The 11,264-nt window shown below is 34.9% G+C and overlaps 3 protein-coding genes across 3 annotated transcripts; 1 reads left to right on the top strand and 2 right to left on the bottom strand.

The window, feature by feature from the left end:
- Positions 1-68: 68 nt before the first annotated feature.
- Positions 69-2,202, bottom strand: LOC146140899 (histone deacetylase 3-like). The gene has a single exon (XM_083393031.1). It carries the CDS (start codon positions 2,139-2,141, stop codon positions 840-842), a length of 1,302 nt encoding a protein of 433 aa, XP_083249157.1. The 5' UTR covers positions 2,142-2,202; the 3' UTR covers positions 69-839.
- Positions 2,203-2,733: 531 nt separating this feature from the next.
- On the bottom strand, positions 2,734-3,732 carry LOC146140898 (ubiquitin recognition factor in ER-associated degradation protein 1-like). Its single transcript, XM_083393033.1, has one exon. The coding sequence runs from the start codon at positions 3,661-3,663 to the stop codon at positions 2,734-2,736; it is 930 nt and encodes a 309-aa protein (XP_083249159.1). The 5' UTR covers positions 3,664-3,732.
- A 266-nt stretch (positions 3,733-3,998) lies between these two features.
- LOC146140897 (transcriptional adapter 2-alpha-like) lies at positions 3,999-9,392 on the top strand. The gene is made up of 10 exons (XM_083393032.1): positions 3,999-4,129; positions 4,242-4,301; positions 4,587-4,776; positions 5,270-5,378; positions 5,581-5,721; positions 6,299-6,369; positions 6,703-6,891; positions 7,330-7,454; positions 8,280-8,408; positions 9,075-9,392. The coding sequence occupies exons 1-10, from the start codon at positions 4,040-4,042 to the stop codon at positions 9,255-9,257; spliced, it is 1,287 nt and encodes a 428-aa protein (XP_083249158.1). The 5' UTR covers positions 3,999-4,039; the 3' UTR covers positions 9,258-9,392.
- The last annotated feature ends 1,872 nt before the right edge of the window (positions 9,393-11,264 follow it).

Below are 11,264 nucleotides of genomic sequence, written 5' to 3'. Positions count from 1 at the left end.
GTAGTGCAACAAGTGCTGTTTCAATAAAATAGATTTGATTTTAACTTTGAAAATGTAAAATATAAGAGCTAAAAAAACATAGAAAAATTAAAAGAAAGAGCAGTAATCCAACTGCAGCTTGCAATTAAGATTTTTATTTTATCATTGCTTTTTGCCAAAAATTAAAACCTACGGGAAGTATAGATCCTGGTAGAAGAATGCTCTTAGTTTTTTTATTTGTGGTACAAATAAATTTCTTAAATGTTGTTTGTTAAACAATATTATCACATTACACACAGTACTTCAATTCAGATTATAACACAAAACAAATATTTTTACGTCCTGTTCACGAAATCATATATGTTTACTCAAAAGCAGTTAAACATACACATTTTGATAATTGCTAAAAAAAATTTAGTTTAACAATATTTTGTTAATATTAGGGAAACCAATTATGCTTTTAAGTTGCATTGAGAAAGAATGTTGTCTATTAAAAAATATAAAATAGCTTTTCAACAAATAAATATTCAAAATTACTGACCCAAGCTATAAGAAGACCAAATATAGATAGAAAACTGTATATACTTCATTTCCTAATCACAATTAAAGAATAAATGCAGGCCATGTTTAAATATACATGTTTTAACATGTTCTAAAGTATAAGTTCCTTGGTATTGACATAAGGCAAAATCACAATAAGCTTTATCAGACATAGAAAAATCAAATTGCAAAATGCCACAACAGCACAAGCTCTAAAATTCCAGAAGAGTACTCAGCGTGATCTCCATTATCACCTGTGCGACGCCATTCATTACTCTTGAACAGTTTTGAAGGCACTGCAGCCCAGTTATGAGATTGCATCAAATACTGACGTCGCTCTCTTTGTCGTTATCTTTATCACCGTCGTAAAACTCATTGTCTGGTGCCACTCTTCGCTCTACTTCTTCTGGAGTTTCTCTCGTGTCTGGATCACTGAACTCCTCGTAATTGTCAAAGGACAGCAAGTCTGGTGGAACCTCCTGCATTTGGACGCTGGGCGCATGCGTTATCATCCTTAAATTCTCCAGGATCATTTGTTTCAACTGGTCAAGGTATTGTTTAGTGTTCTGGTTTTCAATGCCACGGCTGGTATCAGGTCGTAGATTGTAATCAGGGCCAAAGTACTCAAAATACTCATTGTATGGGAGTTCATCGCTGATTTCTTGGTTTACGATAATTGAAGTTTCGTGGGTCCAACATCGAGCAACATTGCGCACCGTATAACCTCCACCTCCGAGAAACATCAGCGGAACCCCGAATTCCTTCATGAATTTGACACACTCTCCGTGACCGTCGATAGTCAAGTTAAAACAACCCAGTCTATCACAACCAAGAGAATCAGCACCACATTGCATGACTACACATGTGGGCCTGTACGACTCCATAACAGCTTGCATTATAGGCTTAAACAGTTGGTGGTAGGTCTGGTCATTAATTCCATCTTTCAGGGGCACATTAAGAGAGTAATATCTACCACTTTCAGCCCCAAGTTCATACATGTCTCCAGTACCTGGGAAAAAGTAATTGCCATACTTGTGAAATGACACAGTCATGACACGGTCGGTCAAGTAAAACGCTTCCTGAACACCGTCGCCATGGTGAACGTCAATGTCCAGATAGAGCACCCTGGAGTGGTATTTCAAAAGTTCTAAAATTGCAATAACAATGTCATTCACATAACAGAATCCTGAAGCTTCATACTTTTTAGCGTGGTGAAGACCGCCAGACCAATTTATGGCAATGTCACATTTCTTATTATTGAGCATGGTGGCGGCTTGTAAAGAAGCACCAGTGTACATAGAGCAGAAGTCATAAAGACCTGGAAAGACCGGGCAATCATCGCCAACATTGAAATCCTGGAGGTTTTTTGTAAAGCCTGACAGATTCATAGGAGTCACTCTCTTCAGAAAGTTAATGTATTCTTCGGAGTGAAATCGGCACATATCATGCCTGGTCGCTCTATAGGGTTTGAACATTTGCAGCTTATTGTGCAGGCCATAGTTAAGGACAAGAGTGTGTGTTAATGCCAAACGATGGGGCTTCATTGGGTGACCAGGACCGTAGTGGAAACGAGAAACATCCATGTCATAGAAATATGCCACTTTGTTGTTTGGTTCTGTCATTGTGGACAATAATTAACCTACCCTTAATATGCAAATTTATTTTAAAAAGTTTACCTGAACAACAATTTACATTAATACATTTAACCAAAGAAATAATATTACTTGACAGTAGATCTTTGTGTATACATATACAGCTAATTGCAATTTAAGCAAGGATGATGATAAAATATAGACAATGTCACACTGAAAAAAATATTAGGGTACAACTATGAAATTCAACAATCCACTAACAAAATAACTTTCTTGTAAACAGAATAAGTATACTATTTTTTGTAAAATTGCAATACATTAGTAGTCATAGAACTGGCATTACAAAACATATTTGCATGACCATGTTAAAGTAGCATCAAATACACTTTGAGAGAAAGTCTTTATTAATAGGAATACCAAAACAAAAACAAAAAATACAATATATTAAGCAAATAAATTTGAACTTGGATGTAAGAAAAATATTAATTCAGCCTTGCAAATATGCTTTAGTTTCCTGGAACTAATTAAACCAAAGTTTTGTTGGATACATCGCTAAAAAGCACAGTGAGAAGCTTTAGGATTCTCTAAATTAAAGATAAAGAAATCAAGTTTCATCAAAAGTTCATCTTTTCTTTTTTCTCAAAGCATTTCCTTGACCTGCGAATGCAATGAAATCACTTCCAGATGGGTCGTCTTCCTCCACCTGTTTCTTGCTCATTCTATTAAACGTCAACGATCCAAACTCCCATTTGTAATTTGGTATACCCCTTTCAAGATTGTCAAGTGCTACTTCCGATTTCTTTGACTTTGTGTTTTTCTTCTTGCCATCCAGCCTAACGCCAAGGCCGTCAAAGGCAGTAAATGAAGTATTTTCTTTCATGTACTCCTCGATGGCCTTTTTCATATCCGGAGTTCCAACGATTGCATCTGGTTCTGCTTCTTTAGTCCTGGCTATTTCCTGCTGTTCGTTATAGCCAATCGGAGCTTCAAATTCCAAGCTGATGTCACACTCTATTATGCAGACTGCCGTCTCCGGACGAACCTCGACGACGAAAAGTTCATATTGGCGGTTGTTGTACTGTATGGCGATAACATCACCCTTAGTTAAACAAGCAAAGTTGCGAAGAGCGTTTTCAAGGACTGCTTTGGGGTTTGATATGTCATGAAAATCAGTGGATTGCGGCCGAAATCTGGCATAGGTCGCTGTGGGTAGTGTGCAGTTCTCTATCTGTAGCAACTGGCCCTCGGAAACCAAAAGATTCTGCATCATCCAATACGGCAGAAACATAATCCCTTCCTCTGCTACAAATTCAAGAACGCCACAGTGAGTGGATCGATTTCCGTTGTTAGTGTTGACCAGCTTAAAAAGCATAGGGTAAGATATGTTTAGACGGCTGAGCTGATCTAAAGCTGAAGGTGGAAGAATGATTTTTCCACCTTTCTGAATGTCTTTGCTCTTAGCGTCGGACAGGGCGCCAAAGCTGCTCGAATAGCAACGGTAATTGTTGCAGAACGTGTTATTCCGGGCATACTGTTGCAGTACTTCGAACATTTTGATCAAACGTTTAGTAAATAAGTTTTTCAATATGGTCCTCTTTGAAAAAATCTTAATAAAAATGCACTTTCGTAGAGTCACTACTCTAAATCAATGAACCGTGAAGTAAAACCGTGCCGCATGAACAAATTTCGATATACTTTTGATATTAATTCTTTAAAATAGTTGTTTAAAATGATTAAATGTTTCAATTTAAATGTATACTTAATAGTTGTGAATTCAGTGTACTGTTTGATCTTAATAAAGAACAATTATTTAATTAAGTTTACCATTTTATTTAGGTGTTTTCCCTGAGTTGTCCCTGCTGAATAACAATTCACGTTTGTTGACAAATAAAATTAATACTATAGCTGGGAAAACTGAAGTACGAAGAATGGCAAACAATTGCCCTGGTTGCAAAAGCAAAATAGCCGAACCTTACATTAAATGTTGTGACTGTGAGCAATATTTGATTTGTGTTCAGGTGTGTAAGTATCCTATATTTATGGCATAGGTTGTTACTTTGTTTTTTTTTCATAAAAAAAAAAAAAGAATATGCTTTTTCGTTTATTTACTAAACATTGTTTCATTTTCAGTGTTTCTCAAAAGGATTTGAGAGTGAAGATCATAAAAATGATCACAGATATTCCATTATCGTAAGTGTATTTTATAAGTTAGTAATTAATGCAACCTTTAAGTAATATTTCCAGTGTGAAAAATTTTCATATCTTAGTTTTAATTTTTTCTATTGGATTAAATCAAAGTTCAAGCTTTACCAAAGTTAACTTTACTTAATCATTCGTGGCTTACTATTTATTCAAGTTTGAGATGTTTAATATGCAAGATAAAAATCAATATTTAAAGTGCTTTTGTTTAACTTTTAACCAACAATACAACCCATTTTAAATGAATGTGTTTATTCAATAACTTTTTTCTATCAGACGAATGACTTCCCAATCATGGAAATAGGCTGGACGGCAGAGGAAGAGGTAAAACTTCTCGATGCCTTGGCCGATTGTGGCCCTGGAAACTGGAGTGCGGTGGCTGCTCAGGTCGCCACGAAAGACAAAAGTCAATGTGAAGAACACTACATGAAATGCTATGTAATTAACGCAAAATATCCATTTCCAGGTAGGAACATATATAATGAATTTTGAGGTTGACTAACTTTGCCTATATTTTCATGAACTAAAAAAGCATTGGATAACGGGTGAAAGATGTTTATGCAGCATAAAATTGTGCGGGCAAAAATAATTTAATACTAAAACCTGTAAGCTACATAAGTTTTGGCAGTTTTATTGACTTTTTGTGGATGAATGCATTTCAAAGGGATTTACGATAAATGCATGAGTATGGCAAGACTGAGTGTGCAAGGCCAAACTTTCTACTGGGTCAAAGATTTATTAAATTTAAAGAGTTTATAATAGTTAAACCGGGCTTTAAATATCCTAAAAACACTTTACTAAATAAAGAATTTCATAAAACCTTGACATTACTTAGTAAAGCTAAACATTAACAGCAAATTTGTATGTTTGAATAAAATAACAGTAGCTTTGAATGAATTTCTAGTAAAATTTGTATTTATATATGTTTTTAACAAAAATCTGCAATCAATTTTCTTCAGACATGCCCAATAATCCAGTTAGACCATCATGTATGCCGATTCCATTCAAAGCTTGTGAAGACCCATGCAGACCATTGCCAGATTCACACAGGGCTCATCACATGGCTGGGTAATCTTTTCTCTGATTGTTTTATAGTGTATAAAATACATGCTGTACACCAGAACATATTATTTATATATAAAAATCTATTTTTACTTAAAGTCATGTTGTTATACAATATATTAATTGTAGTCAGCCCTTTAATTCCTTCATTTAATAATTGCTTTAGTATCATAACTAAGTTGTTTTTTAAACATTAACTTCTGTTTAGATATTTGGCTGCAAGGGGAGATTTCATTGAAGAGTATGACAACTATGCTGAATGGGATGTCAGAGATGTTTACTTTAGCCCAGACGACAAACCTGTACTTAGAGCTTTAAAATTGGCAGTTGTCAGTATATATCAATCAAGGTTGGTAACATTGTTATCTAAAATGTATTTAATGAAATATGTAGTTTTCAAACTTGTCCCTACGCTCAAAACCATATTCAAAGCTTTCAACTTTAGTGACATGTTTTTTGTATTTCGCATCTCTCCATTCTGATGTTGACTAGCTGTCATGGCATACATGCCGTATAAATGTAGCCACGGTTGCCTAGAAAAGTCTTGCCAAATATCAGTTGGCCCCGTAAGATTTAACTGTCAACACACTAAAAAAAATATCGCAATGCGATTTAAAGTCTACTAGTGTCGGATTGCTCCTCTTACAATTAATTTCTGCAGGTTCCAAGAAACACAGCTTAAAACTGCATTCTGCTCGGCTGCATTATGTTTGTGCTTGGATTTTTTATGTGAATAGTTATGGATAAGAGTGTAACTAATAGATTATATTTGTATGTTTTTTACTGTCACTGCTTTAGAAAGTTAAATTGATGTCAGCTCATGGTTTGCAGCTAGGATGTTTTGCAGTACATATTAAAGATTAGTCAAAACCTTGCAAGGTACTACAGTATATCATACAACTGGACTAAAATGTTTACCTGTTCAGGTTAAAGGAGCGCGCACGTCGAAAACACATAGTGAGAAAGTTTGGCCTCATCAATGCCACAAACCACTCCTGTAAGTAATACAGTGTTGTAATGACTTAAGTGAACTTAAATCATTGTTTTCAAATGACTTGACTTAAAAGTCGTTTAAACAAATGACTTGGGTGAAATGAAAGTCCATTTTTGTTTAATAATATTTGGTTATTTATCCTAACTTTTACACATAAAGCAATCTGCTTGCTATATATTGTGTTTTTGTTGTTAAAGTAATGCTCATATTCGAACCAAATGTGTAATTTTTATGGTTGGACTTGCCCTGGAATCGACTGTCTTAAATTGTGACTTGATTTTGACTTTATGACTTGTTTACAACACTGCTACAACACACCACCCTGTTTTGGTTTAGTGCACTTCTACAGAAAACTGCCACTGGAAGTGCGAGAACTTGAAGAGAGCTTGCGGCCAATTATGCAGCTACAAACTCATCCAATTGCTCACGATAAAATGATTCAAGGTCTCTGGGAAGAAATTGACCTAAGGAAAAAAATCAAACAACTCAAGAAGTACCGACTCAATGGAATTACTTCTTTTCGAGGTGCACTACTATGTCAACAAACTATATTTGTTTTTGTCCTGGTAAAACAAGTGGTGGAAGCTTGGGATAATGTCATATGTATCATGATTTATGTGGTTTACAAAGCTTATAGAAAGGGGTCAAGCCGGACGTTATATTTCCTAATACTAAAATATTTACTTGCTTCATTGGAAAGAGGGTTTCTTAAACTTTTTTTATTTGCGGCCTACTTATTTAACGCAATATAATAATAAACGAAACATTTTAGTCTTCTTTTTTCCGCGCTCCATAAAGAATTTTGGAAATCCCTGCTTTAGACAAGCGAAATTTAAGGCTAGCAATTTTTTTAGTCAAAATACAAATTGAAAGATTGACTACTAAATGGAAAGTTCTTTAACAATAAATATACCTAAAAGCTAGTTGGGAATTATTTTTTATATTATTGTTATATTATCCAAGTTGTTCGTCTGTACGAGAAACTGAAAAAGCAGCGAGAAGCAACGAAGCAGCATACCAACCTCATGTCGGAAATACTCCCCCACCTACACGACCCTGTTGCACTTGCACAGTGGCTACAACGACAGGTAAGCTAAAACAACAAGGTACTAAAATTAAATATGCACAGTAGGTCTCATGTCAAGGTGTTGTAATGACTGAAGTTAAATCCAACACTTAGGTCATTGTGTGAAATAACTTTGGTTAAAATTTAGCAGTTTTTATTAAATAATTTTATTAAAATTGGGTTATTATGTATCTCAATTCGTGCACGTGAAACAATTAGCTTGCAATATGTTGCCCTTTTGTTATTTTTAGTTGATCATAATCGGACGAGTTTACCGATTTAATAGTTTAACCTTTTATTTTATATCAATGACTTTACCTGTTATTTTTTTAAAAGGCTTAAGTTATTTTGCACATGACTTGACTTGGACTTGGGTAATTTAAGGACATGTTTTTTACACGATATTAAAAAAAAATTGCACTCGCCAGTTGGGAAAGTGTCCACCAATCAGTACTAAATTGTCGGCCCGCCGTCTGCGAATTCCTGTCCTACTAATTTTTTTTCAATGATTTAACCTGCCTTCGTATGGCCGAACTCAACTTGTGTAGCGTAATAATAAATGCGTAGCACGGTTTACCACGTGCAATACGTTTGCATAGTTCGTTGTTGCAATTGCGCCACTGTATATCGTAAGCGATTTCTGCAATAACTGCCCTTCAATCTTTTGCGTTTAATATAATTTGTCGCAGATAAATAAATTGAGGCCTGTACGTCTAATAACAATTTAGTAAGTAAATCATTCAAATTCAGTCCATTTTTTTGCTTAAATCTATAACTGGAAACAATCCAGTCATGCAACCCTATTATATAAGTATGTACCTTGTACAGTATATGCAGTATTATTTAGGCCGCTATTGAAGCTGGGGTTGTAACATCAACTGCGGCGCTCACAGCTTTACCAGTTCGAAAAACCATCCCCCCACTGGACTTGAGTGGTCTACCCGGGCTGGAAAAACTAACAAGTGAAGAAAAGGAGGTTGCCATGCCATTTATTTTTCACAATATATGTTACTAAATATTTCGTTCTATTATAGCCTACAATCTTAAGACTGTTTATTTATTAAAACAGATAAAACATAAAATCATTTCTTAAAATCTTACAGAAATATATATATTACGCCTATAAGGCATCCTCAGTTTCTGTAAAAAAACAAACATGTAAAAAATCCAATATGGGTGGTTAAAAAGTAAAATATATAAAATTAAAAAGAGTAGGATAGCGTATAGGTCTAAAATCACTCTTTTTAATTTTATATATTTTACTTTTTAACCACCCATATTGGCATTTTTACATGTTTGTTTTTTGTACAGAAACTGATTATGCCTTATAGGCGTAATATATATATTTCTTTAGGATTTTAAGAAATGATTTTATGTTTTATCTGTTTTAATAAATAAACAGTCTTAAGATCTTTGGATACAAAGACAAGAATCTTTCTTTTACATTTTATTGTCCGCGGGAGATCCTTACTTTCTAAAGTGTTTCAGCTTATTATAGCCTACTACAGCATTTTGCTATATTACAAGAGGTTTATGGTTGGTTTTATATATATTTAAAATGACCGAAAGACTGGCTGGCATCTATTAGCAAAGATATATTAAGACATAAAACTAGTATTCCTGTTTTTTGTTTTTTTTTAAGTTTTGTGCCAAGGCTCGATTCGTCCCCGAAGCATTTCTCATGTACAAGGAAGCCCTGATAAATGAGTTCCGCAAAAACTCGTCAGTGCGTCTCGCAAGTGCACGTACCATCGTCAAAATCGATGTCAACAAGACTAGAAAACTTTACGACTTCATGATCGCCCAAGGACACATAGCACAATAAATGGCAAACGATTTGCTGCAACTAAATAAAAACTATCTTGTGCAGCCGGTTCTAATTCGTGCATGAGTTTGATAACAATCATTTACTTTGTTTGCATTTCAAAATTTTGTTTTAAATATGTTTCTCCTATAAAGAATAAAATGTGGTTCAGTTCGACGAATATGTTCTTTGACAGCTCTAGGCGGATCCAGTATTTTCGTTGTAAAACAATTAGCTAAAAATACTTGTTGTCCTCAAGCGAACCGTGCGTAAGTTGTAGCAGATTCCAGTCAAAACAAACTTTAGACTATTTGGTTTAAATATGGAAAATTTTCAATTTAAAGTGGCATACGTGACCCATAAATTGCACTTTATAGAGTCTTAGAGTGCGACAACGTATAAATTCCTTAAAATTGACAAAACTGAACGAACAATGGATAGAAGAAAAATTTTGTGTTGACATAGTAAAACTCGGCAAAATATATAGTTGGGGGTGGCCTGATGCCCCATGGATCTGAAGCAGCGGGTTTAATTGCAAGTCTCATTAAACTAATTTGCCTCGGCAATCAACCTCACTATTACTTCAATAAGTATTGCTGTTGTCTGATTACAAATCCACAAAGTTTGTGTTGGTTATTATGGGCAAACCGGCTAATGCCGGCAAGCACAACCACTCACTATATTGACTAGACAAGACTGGATATATATTGAAATAACGCGCTGCTTATAACAAGGTGAAAATTTGCATGAACAAAAACAAAGGCGACACAGAAAAGCGGAAATGTTTCATATCCCGAAGCCTTTTTGTCAGCCGGGAACTGTTACAATAACGCGTTCACACAGGTAAATACTTTTATCTATAACGGAAATATGTGTCACGATATAACATTATTCATGTGTGAAACAGCCGAATGCTTTGTTCTCAGAATGACAGCGAGTGTTTGGTAAAAGGCGTGAAAAAGTGACAAATCATAAATCGTAACATATTTGATAAATACACAGATTCTATAAACGTTTAAAATATTCAATTAACCTCTAAATTGACCCCTGTTTTTTTTGGGCCAGGGTGCATATAAAGCCCTGGCTATTTGTTTCATTGTTTGTGTTGTTATGTTTTTGTTGTTGTGAAACGTTTGTGGAAAACGTTGGACGCGAAATGCGAGAATTATCCCATCTTGCGCAATATGTTCTTTGTTTTTGATTCCTGTTTCTTGATTCATTTTCTCTTGTGTGCCCTGTTGATCCAAGTTCTTTTGTCTTTGGAAACGCTGAATTGATGTTAGCTTTCACTGGATGGCGATCTCGTTGTTTCTTCAACGCGCCGGCAGAGCTGTGTTTTAGTGTTGTAGACAGCAATTTTGCGAATTGGATGGGGAATCCCCTGTTCGGTGTTCGACAATTCTGACGTCACCGGAAATCATTGGCTGCACTGCGCACTCGCACGTCGTCCAACGCTTTGTTGTGATGTTTTCTGAAAATCAAATTGCATTTCGGCAGCTATGTTGTCCAAATTAATTCAGAGTAGTCTGTTGCAACTTTAGGTCATTCAAACACTTACACTTTGACTCTTATTTAATATATATATAATATAAATTTTTCTTTTTGGTTTTGCATTATTTAATTTTTTTTTTGTTTTATATATATATATAGGCACTTTTTGGTTACATTTGAATAACGCACAAATTTGTTATTGCAATTCATAATTACTCACGTTACACATATCTTGCGATTCAATACAATAGCACATGTATTTTATAGCGATTACACATTTACTCAGTCTCCGTTATATGCGATTAATAGGCGATAAATGCAACGATTTAGGTTATAATCATTCACACAAGTGAAACATTTGTAATTAGTGCTCGTGCAACGTGTATTTTCATTGAAATTGGCTTCATAATTTCATTTTTGCGCGGCAACTGTACGATTTGTTGGTTTCTGAAGTAGGGAAAAGCGTTGGTGGAGGTAAGTCTCCAAACATTTTGTAAGTAGGGAAAGGCGTTGGTGGAGATAAGTCTCCAAACATTT

The sequence above is a fragment of the Ascidiella aspersa genome, chromosome 6 (genome assembly GCF_963924565.1).
Source record: "Ascidiella aspersa chromosome 6, kaAscAspe10.2, whole genome shotgun sequence".
Lineage (NCBI taxonomy): Eukaryota > Metazoa > Chordata > Ascidiacea > Phlebobranchia > Ascidiidae > Ascidiella > Ascidiella aspersa.
This window is presented reverse-complemented; position numbering and strand designations above follow the sequence as displayed.